The following is a 17,561-nucleotide window of genomic DNA, read 5'->3' as shown; positions in this document are numbered from 1 at the left end:
TGAGGGGAGGGAGGAGAGGATGAGACTGAGGGGAAGGAGGAGAGGAGAGAGGAGACTGAGGGGGAGGAGAGAGAGAGAGACTGAGGGAAGGGAGGAGAGGATGAGACGAAGGGGAAGGAGGAGAGGAGACTGAATGAAGAGAGGAGAGGAGACTGAGGGAAGGGAGGAGAGGAGACTGAGGGAGGGGAGGAGAGGAGACTGAGGGGAAGGAGGAGAGGAGACTGAGGGAAGAGAGGAGAGGAGGTTGAGGGGAGGGAGGAGAGGGGACTGAGGGGAGGGAGGAGAGGAGACTGAGGGGAAGGAGGAGAGGATGAGACTGAGGAGAGGGAGGAGAGGAGACTGAGGGGAAGGAGGAGAGGAGACTGAGGGGAGGGAGGAGAGGAGACTGAGGGGAAGGAGGAGAGGAGACTGAGGGGAGGGAGGAGAGGAGACTGAGGGGAAGGAGGAGAGGAGACTGAGGGGAGAGAGGAGAGGAGACTGAGGGGAGGGAGGAGAGGATGAGACTGAGGGGAGGGAGGAGATAAAGAGTGATCTATGATTTGCCAGGTGAGAGGAATGAATTACAAACGATAAGTATAACGCACTTTAGAGAGTTTTTGTGAAGTGTTGAGGTCTGTCATCCTCTGGTAAAACCCACAGCAACATTGTGTGGGGCACATACTCTGCACAGTCATAAACATCAACAGCAATTATAGGTGATAAGTGCAGTCTTAATTAGCGTTAGCTGTAAAATTGCCATCATACAGCTCAGCAAAACATCATCTGGGAAGTCAAAAATTATTATCTGATGAGACACAGACAATAATGTAGCTAGGAACTACATCTGGTAAGTCACATATTATTACCTGACAACTCGATTGGGAGTCAATTCGTTATAGTCACAACATTATCAGGTTAGTCACAAATTATTACCTGACAACTCATTGGGAGTCAATTAGTTTAAGTCACAACATTATCAGGTAAATCACATATTATTGTCAGACAGTCACAGTTAATGGCCTTTAAATGCTCATCACAACAGGAGATTGTCACAATTGATTACAAATATTAACACAGTTTATCATCTACTTTATAATTACATATATATTTATAACTTTGTTTAGAATATAACCTAGAACTTGGTGTGATATACCCATTATCCTGTACTTCTAATAAGAATGCTTGTACTGTTTTCTTTTTTTACTCAGTTGTAAAGCACATGTACTGGTATGTTTTGTTACAGTCTCACATTCTTTCCCACATTGTCTGTCCATCCATTTGTCTCATTTTCCATCTCTGTATATATCCCCTATAGTAATTATCTCCTTGTCTGTCTGTCCATTTGTCTCATTTTCCATCTCTGTATATATCCCCTATAGTAATTATCTCCTTGTCTGTCTATCCATTTGTCTCTTTTTCCATCTCTGTATATATCCCCTATAGTATTTTCTCCTTGTCTGTCTGTCCATTTGTCTCTTTTCCATCTCTGTACATATCCCCTATAGTAATTATCTCCTTGTCTGTCCGTCCATTTGTCTCTTTTTACTTTCTGTACATATCTCTATAGTAATTATCTCCTTGTCTGTCCGTCCATTTGTCTCTTTTTCCATCTCTGTACATATCCCCTATAGTAATTATCTCCTTGTCTGTCCATCCATTTGTCTCTTTTCCATCTATGTACATATCCCCTATATTATTTTCTCCTTGTCTGTCCGTCCATTCGTCCAATTTACATTTCTGTACATACACAAGTAACACCATATTTTCCCCCTAAAATATAAGTATCTCCCAATCTGTCCGTCTGTTTGTCCATTTTTCCTCTCTCTACACAATACAGTTGTGTGTAAGAATTTACCTCATTCTATATTTATTGTAAAACTATGTACAACAATGAATTTCTGTGGGACAGAACAATATGATTTCCATCAATATATACCTGTGACTGGTGAACTCTCTAATGCTTCTTAAAAACAATTACCAATGAAGATTTTATCAACTTATTTTCTGTCTGTTATAAGACCTGTAGATATTGTATTTAATTGTCATTGATGTTTTATGTAGCATGGCATTATTTGGTGACAGTTAAATCTGTTCCATTGAAAGGGAGGTAAGTCTGTTTAATGTTACTCACATGATTTTATTGAGAGGTTTTTTGTGGTCATTTGAACTACATTTTTTTTTATTTTCAACCTATCTTTTAATTGTCTCAACTTTTCAAGAAGTATATTGAAGCTGTGAAGTTTTCTCATTTACATAATACTTATCATCATACCTGTGGAATCATAATACTTATCATCATACCTGTGGAATCATAATACTTATCATCATACCTGTGGAATCCTACTACTTATCATCATACCTGTGGAATCCTACTACTTATCATCATACCTGTGGAATCATAATACTTATCATCATACCTGTGGAATCCTACTACTTATCATCATACCTGTGGAATCATAATACTTATCATCATACCTGTGGAATCCTACTACTTATCATCATACCTGTGGAATCATAATACTTATCATCATACCTGTGGAATCATAATACTTATCATCATACCTGTGGAATCCTACTACTTATCATCATACCTGTGGAATCACTTATCATCATACCTGTGGAATCATAATACTTATCATCATATCATCATACCTGTGGAATCATAATACTTATCATCATACCTGTGGAATCATAATACTTATCATCATACCTGTGGAATCATAATACTTATCATCATACCTGTGGAATCCTACTACTTATCATCATACCTGTGGAATCCTACTACTTATCATCATACCTGTGGAATCATAATACTTATCATCATACCTGTGGAATCATAATACTTATCATCATACCTGTGGAATCCTACTACTTATCATCATACCTGTGGAATCATAATACTTATCATCATACCTGTGGAATCCTACTACTTATCATCATACCTGTGGAATCATAATACTTATCATCATACCTGTGGAATCCTACTACTTATCATCATACCTGTGGAACCATACTACTTATCATCATATCTGTGGAATCCTACCCATTCTTTCTTGGCACCATTATTGTGCATAAATTGACACTAAATTTTCAAAATTGTTTACTTGTCATTTCAAATTTGAACTTGATCAACAATGACATGGAGCTACTTTATCACCTTGTCGAGTAGCTGTGTTGTTTTAAAGCATATGTTCATATAATATTGGTTTGTTAACAGGAGATGTATAACACATTTTCCTGAGTTTAATGGTAATTTTAAACACATGCAATATCCTTGAAATGAACAGTTTCAAACACCTGACAAGTATGCACATTTTTTATGCAAGTTCACTTATTCTTTTGCCTAATTTCTGTTCATTTTTGAGATGGATTGGGATATAAAATCTGAAAGCATTTTGACAGACAGTAAGTTTTGCACGTGTTCTGTGCGAGTGCTGGGAAGATATTTCTCAGCTTTTCTTCAAATGTTGTTTTCTTGGTTTTGTATGTTTGCATTTTAAACAAAAAGACTGAAAGGTTGAGAGAAACACTTTGACAGTTAAAGTTTATTGTTTGTATTTCTCAAAAAGCATTCCAAAGGAAATGGTCAAACTTCTGATTTATGTTCTCCTGGTTTCTTCGTTGAATTTATGATTAAGTCAAGAATTTGATTTCAATAACTCAATATATACGTTAATATAGCCTAACATCAGATGGTGAGCCTAACATCAGATGGTGAGCCGTGAGCCTAACATCAGATGGTGAGCCTAATATCAGATGGTGGACCTTACCAAGCCACTCTGATCTGTCTACCATTCACTACGTCAGTGGGTCAGTACATCAGTTGGTCAGTACATCAGACGGTCAGTACATCAGTTGGTCAGTACATCAGACGGTCAGTCCATCAGTCGGTCAGTCTGTCAGTGGGTCAGTCCATTAGTCCGTCAGTCCATCTGTCGGTCATTACATCAATCGGTCAGTCCATCAGTGGGTCAGTCCATCAGTTGGTCAGTACATCAGTCGGTCAGTCCATCATTGGGTCAGTACGTCAATCGGTCAGTCCATCAGTGGGTCAGTACATCAGTTGGTCAGTACATCAGTGGGTCAGTACATCAGTGGCTCAGTCCATCAGTTGGTCAGTACATCAGGTCAGTACATCAGTGGGTCAGTACATCAGTTGGTCAGTATATCAGTACATCAGTTGGTCAGTACATCAGTCGGTCATTCCATCAGTTGATCAGTCCATAAGTGGGTCAGTACATCAGTCGGTCAGTCCATCAGTGGGTCAGTACATCAGTTGGTCTGTCCATCAGTCAATTGGTTAGTACATCAGTTGGTCAGTCCATCAGTCGGTCAGTCCATCAGTTGGTCAGTACATCAATTGGTCAGTCCATCAGTCGGTCAGTACATTGCCTCATGTTTCTAAGGACTTGCTACAGGCAACTTACTGAAATTTTACATACATGATCAGGATGGATCCTGGATGTTGAGATTGATTCAATATTCAAGATGGCCGAAAGTAGCTGTTTTAGATTTTTACATTCATAGATTGAAATCCATAGATTTAAATCACTTTTTCTTAAGAACAACTTCAAACCTCAGGAGCATATTCAGCATGAGCTTTAGATATGCATGTTACATTTAGAGATTAATCAAAGTTTCAAAATTGCTGCCAATATTTGTTAAAAGTTTCGACATGATTTTGTGGTAAAGCTATATTATGTAATTTTGTAATTTTGTAATTCCATACAAGGACTAATCCAAGGATTTTTATTTAGCATGAAGGTCAGTATGGATCATTATGTTTTGTGATCTCATTTTCAATTTTTTTTTTCAATTTATTTTTTATTTAATATGACTTTTAGGAGTTCCCTAGTGACGGTGCAAAAGATTTCTTTGCACTAATAATAATAAAAGTTTTTATCAAATTGGTAATGTTTTATATGAACCACACACCATATAAAGCTACAGATATTGTATGTTTTGTCGGGTTGAGTCTCGATTATGATGAAAGCATCCATTCAGACCTTCATACATTGCTCTGACTTGGTTGTATCAGGCTTACCCTACCAAATGGTCGTCTACTGTCCTACAGACCAGAGGAAACAGGCCTCAGCTGAATGTTTTCCACCTCTGTTGTTTGAGTGTTAGAAATATGTAAAACATGAAATGTTTGAGATAAAGGGTTACAGGAACGACAATAAAATTCAGGGTTTATCTGTGAGTATGGCACTGATTCACAGATAACATGATAGGTTTCTAGTTTTTAATAAAAGCCATGCCTGCCCAGGTTAATGATATTGTCTCGTTACTGACAACTGCTCTATCTGTCCTATACTAATAACACATACAAATAAGTGTATCCCTTGTAGACAAGGTCTGCAGTGTAGTTAGTGTATAACTGCTGTCATTGGATAAGACTTGATTTCCCAATTCAAAAATTTTGTAGGTTTTTTGAAAACTCAAAGGTTTTATTAAATGCAGGGTAGATTATCAAAGATTTTGTCCATGAAAATGCACATAAATTTCTAAAGAATGGGGAAAAAAAACTAATGGAAAATTTGCAAGAATTTTTGGCAAGTTGTTAATTTGTAAAATATCCACAGGTGTATCATTATTTGAAAAATAATTTTGAAGAAAACAGAAATTCAGGATGTATTCATATTGTTTAGCCTGTATCTTAAATTCTTTTAGAAGAATGTAGACTGAAGTAGCATGGGCTGGTTAAAATGAATTAATAAATCATTAGTTTATCAATCAGGGTATGTAACTGGCTTAATCATATAACATTTTGTTTTATAGATCATCATGGGTGTGATTAGAAAAACTTATTCTGACAACAAAATCTTTCAAATCTTTTTCCAGAGATGATAACATTTTACATGTTTAAAGATATTTCCGTAAATCTTTAACAGTTCTAAAAGTGTAGATCTTCATCATGAGATGAAAATTTAAAAGTTAAGTAAAAATCAGTTTAAATCTTCAACAATTTTTAAAATGTGTTTGCTTTATGAGATAAAGATGATGAAATAGATGGATATGACTAAAAAGTTTAACATGTATAGACTGAAATACCAGTAAACAAGTGTTGATAGTAAATGTCACATAACATAGCCTACATGCATTGCGGCTATTTATCAGTCAGGGTGTGTCTGTTTGTACATGTTGTGGTGGGCCTGATATATATAATTTATACTATAATTTCGGGATTGGAACGTTGTCCTGGTCGGTCTTGCTTGGAGGCAGACACTTATGGACTGTTTTCGTTAAGTGACAAAAGCTTCTCTAAAAGATGTTGGCCTTTGATATCGTGGACATCAGGGTTCTATATTTATTGTAATTACTTTAGGTAGAACGGAGAGGTGTTGCATTGGTTCATTATAGTCAAAATGTCTTTACAACAATTAGTTGACACATCAGTTTGACCAAATGTAAACATACAGTAACATAATAATCCTTGGAATATGGATGTTTTAGTCAAACGATTTGTGAAAATACAGAATTATGACATACAGGATGTCAAAATGCATCCATGAATCTTATTACATTACACTTGAAGAGATATGAAATAATCGAATTCAGATTTAAGAAATTTCATTATTTAAGATATTTTGTAAAGATTCAAACAATATTGAATGGAATAATTTCCCAAATGATGCTTATGAAAAATCTTATCATGTCATAATGAAGTGAGATAGTGATGAAACAAAACTGTATGTGTTCTATTAATTATCCCAAAACGTGGGGATATTAATTTAGGTTTGTCTGTCCGTCTGTCACACTTTCGTTTCCGCGTTCTAACTTCTTCAAATATCATCCAGTTTGGGTGAAACTTAGTCAGCAGATGCATCTTGAGGTCATTAAGTCTTATTTTCACTATCAGTGTCATCTGTTCATAATTATGCATACTAATGAGGTATCCTTTGATTTCATTGGTCGGTTTATTTCCGTGTTCTAACTTCCCTAAATATCATCCGATTTAGATGAACCTTGGTCAACAGATACATATTAGGGCACTAAGACTGAGTTCAGCAGTCAGCATCACCTGTTAATATCTATGCATACTAATTAGGTATCTTTTCATTTCATTGGTCGTGCAGTGTTTGTGCTCTAGCTTTCCTAAATATAATCTGATTTAGATGTAACTTGAAGTCCCACAATTATTATCCAGTCCCCTATACTGATCATCATATTGCATGGACTGCTATACCTGCTGATGACCATGGATCTGCTTAGCACCATTATAGTTACTAGTATGCAAGTTTTCTTCATTTAGTTCACTTTGTTTGTTAATATTTGATATGTCCAATAAAACATCTACTCTTTATAATCCTTTACATCTTTCTTTGCCTTCAAAGCAATACATCTTAGCACAAGAGAATATATCATTCTACATAGCATTATGACATGTTTACTCCTCACCTCTAAAATATTTACTTACAATACGTTTGGAAAGTGAGGGATATAAATTCCATGAATTTGCTTGTTTTTAATGAATTGCTTTAGTTTTGAAGTGATTGGGTTTTAAGAATTCAGAATTTTTCAGCCTATATAAAGCTTGAAGATAGTTTGATGGATTCTTTATCAACAACAACTAGAAGACAAATGAAAATGTTGGAAAGATATAGTTTTTGGATTGGCTTAAAGCCAACATGACAACAAGGAATTAAAACATGAAAAAAAGAAAAAAACAGAACCCCCGCCTCCCACCATCAAATAAAAACAAAAACACAAAGGAATCTATATATATATATATAAATGGTTGACAGTTGAAAAAGAAACTTATTTAAATTACATTTTGATAAGATGATGAAATTTGATATATGAATTTTACAGAAAAACATCTTTTCCATGTCAGTAACAGGAAGTCATCTCTATAACTTTTCCATGTCAGTAACAGGAAGTCATCTCCATAACTTTTCCATGTCAGTAACAGGAAGTCATCTCTATAACTTTTCCATGTCAGTAACAGGAAGTCATCTCCATAACTTTTCCATGTCAGTAACAGGAAGTCATCTCTATAACTTTTCATGTCAGTAACAGGAAGTCATCTCCATAACTTTTCCATGTCAATAACAGGAAGTCATCTCTATAACTTTTCCATGTCAATAACAGGAAGTCATCTCTATAACTTTTCCATGTCAATCATCTCTATAACTTTTCCATGTCAATAACAGGAAGTCATCTCCATAACTTTTCCATGTCAATAACAGGAAGTCATCTCCATAACTTTTCCATGTCAGTAACAGGAAGTCGTCTCTATAACTTTTCCATGTCAGTAACAGGAAGTCATCTCTATAACTTTTCCATGTCACTAACAGGACGTCATCTCTATAACTTTTCATGTCAGTAACAGGAAGTCATCTCCATAACTTTTCCATGTCAGTAACAGGAAGTCATCTCTATAACTTTTCCATGTCAGTAACAGGAAGTCATCTCTGTAACTTTTCCATGTCAGTAACAGGAAGTCATCTCTATAACTTTTCCATGTCAGTAACAGGAAGTCATCTCTATAACTTTTCCATGTCAGTAACAGGAAGTCATCTCTATAACTTTTCCATGTCAGTAACAGGAAGTCATCTCTATAACTTTCCATGTCAGTAACAGGAAGTCATCTGTATAACTTTTCATGTCAGTAACAGGAAGTCATCTGTATAACTTTTCATGTCAGTAATAGGAAGTCATCTCTATAACTTTTCCGTGTCAGTAACAGGAAGTCATCTCTATAACTTTTCCATGTCAGTAACAGGAAGTCATCTCTATAACTTTTCCATGTCAGTAACAGGAAGTCATCTCTGTAACTTTTCATGTCAGTAATAGGAAGTCATCTCTATAACTTTTCCATGTCAGTAACAGGAAGTCATCTCTATAACTTTTTCATGTCAGTAACAGGAAGTCATCTCTATAACTTTTCCGTGTCAGTAACAGGAAGTCATCTCTATAACTTTTCCATGTCAGTAACAGGAAGTCATCTCTATAACTTTTCCATGTCAGTAACAGGAAGTCATCTCTATAACTTTTCCATGTCAGTAACAGGAAGTCATCTCTGTAACTTTTCATGTCAGTAACAGGAAGTCATCTCTATAACTTTTCCATGTCAGTAACAGGAAGTCATTTCTATAATATACAAATTTGCAGTTGTCATGGGACAGTGTATGAGCTATCAGTTTAGTATGAAAACATCATCATCTGATAGTGTTGTAGTAAGTCATATATAAGATAAGTTTACACACTTAAATGTGACGGTGAGAAAGTCACAAAGTAATCCTCTATTATCTTAGTTCTGAACTGGTTGATTTACACAAGTATCAGGACATGGAATAGAAGTATTTAACACAGATAAAGATAAATGTAAAAAATCACTTGATGTAAGTTTTTCTGACAATGTTTGTGATGAACAATTTGTTGTTTGACATGAATACAGGCAAAAGTTAAACACAAGAAAAGGTCAGAATAAATGACAACAAGCATAAACATATTTTATATACAAAGTATTACACCACTACAACAACTTACCTTGTGGTCTTTGGAGAAAGTCACGTTGTTTTTTTCTCAAAGATCATGATAATTTTTTTCTTAGTGAGCTTGTTAGAATACTCCACTCCTTATCAATAGGTACATGGAAGCCATGACTGCAGAGTTTTAAAAGTTATCAATAGCTGTCAATTTCTGCTGATTTTTTTCTGCATTGATATTCTGTTCTAGGATTATATTAACCATTCATGACATATGATGTCAACCTTGTAGAATCCTCGTCACTTTCAGTACAGAAATGACATCAGTTAGTGGTTGGCCAACTGACCATTAGTTGTATTCAGATGGCAGTCCTAAGACATACTGACTTTTCCTATATCCTGTACTTGTGATGGCATGCGTTTTAAGTCTTTGCAATCGTGGAAGCAATCCTATGTTTGACTGTTACCAATCGTGGTTGCTATCTTTTTCCCAGCCAATTCTCACCACATTAAAGGTTAAATTTTACCCTGAAACTGATTCAACACGAAAAGCAAAAATAGATGTCTAATGTCTGAATATGTTGCAGGAAAAAGCGATAAATACTCGATATTTGACTCAACCAGGAGACCTGCACAATTTCCGTATCTCAAGTAGATGTCCTAAGAATACAAAACATTGGATCTGGCTCATGTTAAATGCCACAGCTCTTGATTGTGAAAATAAAAACCAAATCCATGACTAGAGCACTAGATGGTCTTTTTCTGGGATAATTCAGAGAGTATATCGTATAATAAAAGTAAGATGGCTGGTCAGTGTTCGTGTATTCTATAACTATCCACACAGTGCCCAGTTTTCAGTTTGATACAGATAACATTTGTGCACTACAACTTACCAGAACCAACATTAAGGTTTGGAGATGGTCGCCACAGAGTCTTCGGTGGAGTATGAACGCTAACCAAAACATATGTCATTCTTCACAGAGTTTATCTTATCTACAGTGATAACACTGGGCCAGTAAAGGACCCTCCCCTCTTCATAACTTCCAGCATCCTCTTGGGGTCTCACACTAAATATTTATACCTATTGTTTGTAATGTCTTTGTTCTTATCTTTAAGCGGTATATTTGGGAAAATTTATCAGAAGAGTTAACAGTAAAAAAGTGTATTTACATCTATATTAAAATCATCTCTGTAATGTAAAGGGAGAGTAACAGAGAGTGTGCGACATTAGGACAGTCAAGATAGGTGAAAAACCAGGAATATAACAATAGAAACAAGAAATATATACCAGGTAAAATAGGAATGTTATAGTAGAGTCAGCACAAGGAATGTTATAGTAGAGTCAGGACAAGGAAAGTTATAGTAGAGTCAGGACAAGGAAAGTTATAGTAGAGTCAGGACAAGGAAAGTTATAGTAGAGTAAGGACAAGGGAAGTTATAGTAGAATCAGGACAAGGGAAGTTATAGTCAGCACAAGGAATGTTATAGTAGAGTCAGGACAAGGAAAGTTATAGTAGAGTCAGGACAAGGAAAGTTATAGTAGAATCAGGACAAGGGAAGTTATAGTCAGCACAAGGAAAGTTATAGTAGAGTCAGGACAAGGAAAGTTATAGTAGAGTCAGGACAAGGAAAGTTATAGTAGAATCAGGACAAGGGAAGTTATAGTAGAATCAGGACAAGGAAAGTTATAGTAGAGTCAGGACAAGGAAAGTTATAGTAGAGTCAGGACAAGGAAAGTTATAGTAGAGTCAGGACAAGGAAAGTTATAGTAGAGTCAGGACAAGGAAAGTTATAGTCAGCACAAGGAAAGTTATAGTAGAGTCAGGACAAGGAATGTTATAGTAGAATCAGGACAAGGGAAGTTATAGTCAGCACAAGGAAAGTTATAGTAGAGTCAGGACAAGGAAAGTTATAGTAGAGTCAGGACAAGGAATGTTATAGTAGAGTCAGGACAAGGAAAGTTATAGTAGAATCAGGACAAGGGAAGTTATAGTAGAGTCAGCACAAGGAAAGTTATAGTAGAGTCAGAACAAGGAAAGTTATAGTAGAGTCAGCACATGGAAAGTTACAATAAAAAGTAGGGTCAGTGTGTAAAACAATCCACTTATAATATGACCTAGTTTAATTGTTGTGTTTCCTTCTGTGGGGAATAATTTCATGTCTTAAGTAGTTGAATTATAATTTTTTTAAAGGGAGAAATTGCATGAACTGTTGTGTTATATGACCTTCGGAAAGATAAATTATTTAATGATCCTAGCTATTGGGTGACCTTCAGTTGGGAGAAATTATTGTATAATCTAAGCTGTTATATGACTTTCATTTGGAGAAAATATTGTACAGTTTATATTATCATAAAGGTGATATATGTCTACAGGAATCGTTGTATGACATTAATTGATTTTGAAGAAATAAGATATCTTACAGATAGAAACTTTGGTATGATATAAATGTGAAGCCAGCTGATAGTAATCAGACAGATACCTATGTATACATATTTCTGATCTGATCCGACAGAAATTCCATTACCTTATCAAACAATATTTATACTAAGTGACAGAAGTTATGGAGAATAAATGTTTACAAGTGTTCGTGTTAAACAACCCTGTTAAAATATTTCCTGATCAATGTTTGGTGTCATTAACCTGATTTATAAGGTGGAATTTGTACTTATATACATTACAGCTATAGTCATCAGGACAGTGTCAGGTCAAAGCTAGATATAGTGTTTCCATGGTAACTAGATATAGTGTATCCATGGTAACTAGATAAAGTGTATCCATGGTAACTAGATGTAGTGTTTCCATGGTAACAAGATATAGTGTATCCATGGTAACTAGATATAGTGTATCCATGGTAACTAGATATAGTGTATCCATGGTAACTAGATATATTGTATCCATGGTAACTAGATATAATGTATCCATGGTTACTAGATATAGTGTATCAATGGTAAATAGATAGTGTATCCATGGTAACTAGATATAGTGTATCCATGGTAACTGGATATAGTGTATCCATGGTAACTAGATATATTGTATCCATGGTAACTAGATATAGTGTATCCATGGTAACTAGATATAGTGTATCCATGGTTACTAGATATAGTGTATCCATGGTAAATAGATAGTGTATCCATGGTTACTAGATATAGTGTATCCATGGTAACTAGATATAGTGTATCCACAGTAACTAGATATACTGTAGCCAAGGTAACTAGATATAGTGTATCCATGGTAACTAGATGTAGTGTACCCTACCATTGATTTTCATAGTATAATGAACACATTTTCCCTTGGTAATCTTTATGGAGAAGATGGGTATGAAAAAGAAAAAACACACCATGCTAGACAGAAAACAAACATGAGGTAATATTATCATTCCAACAACTACAGGGACATTCTACAATTGGTTAATAAATGTTCAGGGTGATAATGAGATCAATTAAAATTATGACTGAAAATAAATAACATCAAATTAAAAAGGACAAATTTTATTAACTGTTTTTTTTTTTTTTTTGTATTATAAAATGCTCTACTCTGTTTTATTCTTCGTTATTGTGAAATTAATGATCTGTCCAGGACGATAGGATGAGGCGATAGGCAGAGGAGGTAGTGTTGTGTTTCATTCTGTAAGCTCTGCTTCACCTCGTCCCTAATGAAGACCAATGGAGGTGTCATTTAAAATCCAGCATTCCTTATCGAACACTTCTGACAGAACGCCACTGATAACGGGTCCCCCATTTTTTTTGTCAAAAGATATGGGGCAAGAAAATGCCAGCAATATTCACAGACTTGTGTCTAATTACAAAAGTTCTCTTGATATCTCACAAAATAAATCTGCTATAATGATGGTGTGTTTGATATAACAAGCGCCTTTTCATCGCTGCTGTCAGTCACCAGGGGCCACGGTCCTGGAGTCTGACGGCCAGTCGGGGTAGTTAGAACACAAAGCAGGAGATCATCCCTCAACAACTAAAAGGCCAAATGGTCGGAGATTTTCTCTAAACTTAAACTTTATCAACAGGGAAAGAAGTAATGAGTGTGGGGTTGGCGGGTCTTTGTGTTTGGTAAAGGGCACCTGCTGTAGAGTCCTGGGAATGGGTTATCTCCCCAATCACCATGGCAACAGGCAGATGGCATTCAGTGCAGTAAAGGTGGATAATAATAGGGGGAAAGCTAGTGTTATGGAAGGCTTGTCATGACTGTTTACTGATATCAGAAAACATACAAGAGTAGATTTAGATATTCATTCAGTGTTATTTGTTATAAACATTATTTCATTGTTACCAACAGTGGTATACTGTAGATTTTTGTCAGACAATGTAGTTGTAAACTTAAGTCAATTCTACCTATAGTGATTATTAATTATCTATCTAAAAGTCAACAACAAGTGATAATCAGAGAATGTAAGAGCTGTAAAAACTCTTCAGAAAATGTAAAATTATCAATATAGTTAGTGACATCATAGATATGATCAGAGTACACCTGTACACAGTAATGGAGAGTTACTCCATGATCACTGTACATTGTGTACCGGAGGGCAGCCTTCAATCATATATCCTAAAATACTAAATAAAGTAAGTGACATCAAAAGATATATCTACTTTATATGATTGCAATACATTGATAAACCTACTTTCAGTTTCATATATAAAGAATGCCAGAGTGCTGACAGTTTTATTCTTGGTAGAGTGACAGCTTGGCACACATGTATATGTTTTATACAAATGCCATGAGTAATCGTGATGCATCTTGAGGCATAATTGCCTAAAATATTCAAACAAGTTATCATCATCAGAAAATGTATGGTTAATATGATTATAGTACAGCATTCTGTGGAGTTTCATATTTGTAAATTTGATTAAGTTGAGGAGAGATCAATTTTCCTCAATCACCGACAGTACATGTATGTGCGTTATACTCGAAAGCAATGTCATCATGTTATATGTTAATTTAATAGGTAAAAAAAAAAATGTAAGAAAGAATACGTCCTGTTATCATTTTATGATGTTTATGAGAGACATATATACATGTTTAACACATCAGCATCTCAGATTTTATGTTCTTCATCATGCAATATTATAAAATGGCCACATAATTACAACCTCCGTGAGTGAAGTTCTCTTTCATGTCCTGCTGTCACAGCTAACACAAAATGAGGTCTCAACTCTGTATCGCAAGCAATTGGTATGCAGAGCACAGAACGTAGAAAGTGTGTTTTGTCAAAGAGTAACGGTCTTTCTCTACACATTTTGATAAGATAATTGCACCAAGTCTATCCTTATTATGAATAATAGGTAGACATGTTATCATAAAACTCACAGATATGCTTTGTAAACACTTATGAGACCGATTTTAATAAATAATAAATCGGTAGGCATAAGACCAATGCAGGTTCTGCATACTGATATATAAAACGCTAACTTCCACCAATACACCAACAGGCCAGTGCACATGACTTTTCTGTTATGATATCCAATGTGGAAGAGAATAGAATAAATCCCGTCATTTCTTAACAGTCGGAAAATATTAAACGTATAAAAAGATAGTAATATACAGGTAAAATTGACATATTTTTCAATATTCCACACTTGCCACTGTCTTTACCAATCGGAAATTTCTTGTCTTGCAAGTTGCTATCACGATTTAAAACACTTTGTCCCGATTTTGATAATGTCGCCTCCTAGAGTTTGCATTAATATATACATTGATACTTTTAGATATTTTTGTTGTTCGTAAATCTTTGTGTATAAGACAACCCTGACAATCAATTATGGCAGCCACACAAAGACTTCGATCTTTCCACGAAAAAATGAAAAAAAAGAGAAAAATCCTATATCGACATAAAGTGTGCACTCCCCACCAGGAACATTCCATTTCTCATGAAAAATTGCACACTATACACACAGGTTTTTACAGTAGAAAATTAAACCATTTATAATCTTTTGTACAGTTACATTCTGATTTCATTATGCAATACCATTGCCAGAGGCAATCTCTTGATTTGGAACTTTAAATTGTTTCCGTAAATTGTACATTTTGATGGATTATATCTTAAAGTTACAAATATATATAGTTTCAAAATGTTTTGTCTTTCAGTAATTTGATAAAATCATATGTATCGCAAGCTTGTTTTTCTACTTAAAGTCAAGTTTTCAAACTAAAGGTTTTTTTTATCAGATTGCTATATTGAATTGAGGAAAGTTGTGTTCACCGTCATGGAATGAAACTTCCCATGGTTATTAATTAGTATGAAAGGATGATTGTATAATCAATATGTTTTGTCCTTTAGTGATAAGTTTGGAAACTTTTGGTTTATCCTTGTATTTTATATGATGATCTACAGGCAGCTGTGACTGCTTCATTTCTTTGCAATCTGAATTATTGGCAGGACAATATCATCTAGTTAAATATCTGTTTTCAGCTTATGTATCAAACCTGAATCCAATTTACTGTGATTTTCCTTCATATAAAAAATTATACTATTAAAAGGGAAATTTACATGTTGGGGAAATTTACACTACATGGAAATCATAAGGCAGTTTAAATTTCACCTATGCTTAAAAATTTGTAACATATTACATATTGAAATATGCATTAGATATAGGAATGTACATCAATTATTGTGAACATAACCCTGTGCATACACTTTGTTATAAAAGATAACGAAAATAAACCCCTCAATAAAAACCATGTTTACATTAAACATTCTTTTGATCAGTGACTACCTGTATAAAGAGGAATACCTGATATATTTTTAGGTGTTGGTTCTTTGTAATTTGACTTGAATTCACTAAAACTTTTATGATATTTTTTAGTTCTTGTTAGATCTTAACAGTATCATAAAACAGGAGTTAATCAAATGATATTATCTAAATCATCTATATTTGTTATTCCAGATTTATCTCCCTTTGAAGAAGTCTCTGTACAGCTGGCCTTCCATGTCAGAGGATCTGATGAGAATTCCTAGTGATAATTGATCTGAACTGTTTCAATACTAACCATTTGTCCAATTAGAATCTACAGAGATGCAGATTAATGACAGGTTGAGCCATAGAGCCCTTATTTATAGTGACTTTAGTACAGAAGCTGGATTATAACCAAGAAACTGTGAAGTAAACAGGCTTGTGGGTAACACTTGGAAGAAATGTACAAATATTATGGTCTTCATAAATAAAAGTGAAGCTTCAACATCACTTTGTTATAATTAGATTACAGGTGATGGTTTATTATGACAGTAACAAAAGTCAACATTGTACGTTCTATCAACCTTTCATAGTATTTAAGTACTTTCTTGTGTTCATAACTTTCTTGTGTTTGTAACTTTCTTGTGTTTGTTACTTTTTGTGTTCGTAACATTCTTGTATTCGTAACTTTCTTGTGTTCATAACTTTCTTGTGTTCATAACTTTTGTTGTGTTCGTAACTTAATTGTGTTTGTAACTTTCTTTGTAACTTTTTTGTGTTTGTAACTTTCTTGTGTTCATACCTTTCTTGTGTTCGTAACTTAATTGTATTTGTAACTTTCTTGTGTTCGTAACTTTCTTGTGTTCGTAACTTTCTTGTGTTCATAACTTTCGTTGTGTTCGTAACTTTCTTGTGTTTGTAACTTTCTTGTGTTCGTAACTTAATTGTATTTGTAACTTTCTTGTGTTCGTAACTTTCTTGTGTTCGTAACTTAATTGTATTTGTAACTTTCTTGTGTTCGTAACTTTCTTGTGTTCGTAACTTTCTTGTGTTCATAACTTTCGTTGTGTTCGTAACTTTCTTGTGTTTGTAACTTTCTTGTGTTCGTAACTTTCTTGTGTTCGTAACTTAATTGTATTTGTAACTTTCTTGTGTTCGTAACTTTCTTGTGTTCGTAACTTTCTTGTGTTCATAACTTTCTTGTGTTCGTAACTTTCTTGTGTTCGTAACTTTCTTGTGTTCATAACTTTCGTTGTGTTTGTAACTTTCTTGTGTTTGTAACTTTCTTGTGTTCGTAACTTAATTGTATTTGTAACTTTCTTGTGTTCGTAACTTTCTTGTGTTCGTAACTTTCTTGTGTTCATAACTTTCGTTGTGTTCGTAACTTAATTGTGTTTGTAACTTTCTTGTGTTCGTAACTTTCTTGTGTTCGTAACTTTCTTGTGTTCGTAACTTTCTTGTGT

The 17,561-nt window shown here is 34.7% G+C and overlaps 1 protein-coding gene across 2 annotated transcripts in view; it reads left to right on the top strand.

Annotated features, from left to right (window-relative positions):
* LOC132558149 (uncharacterized) overlaps positions 1-16,603 on the top strand; it is a 62,278-nt gene extending 45,675 nt beyond the window's left edge. For both annotated transcript variants that reach the window (XM_060222682.1, XM_060222681.1), the window contains exon 3: positions 16,312-16,603. In XM_060222682.1, coding sequence (XP_060078665.1) covers positions 16,312-16,382 — 71 coding nt within the window. In that variant the 3' untranslated portion in view covers positions 16,383-16,603. The remainder of the gene's footprint in view (positions 1-16,311) is intronic.
* Positions 16,604-17,561: the final 958 nt, after the last annotated feature.

Source organism: Ylistrum balloti, unplaced genomic scaffold, assembly GCF_031769215.1.
Source record: "Ylistrum balloti isolate Yb309-2 unplaced genomic scaffold, AGI_CSIRO_Ybal_v1 Utg370760, whole genome shotgun sequence".
NCBI classification, from domain to species: domain Eukaryota; kingdom Metazoa; phylum Mollusca; class Bivalvia; order Pectinida; family Pectinidae; genus Ylistrum; species Ylistrum balloti.
Note: the sequence above shows the minus strand (reverse complement) of the source record. Positions and strands in the feature narration are given on the sequence as shown.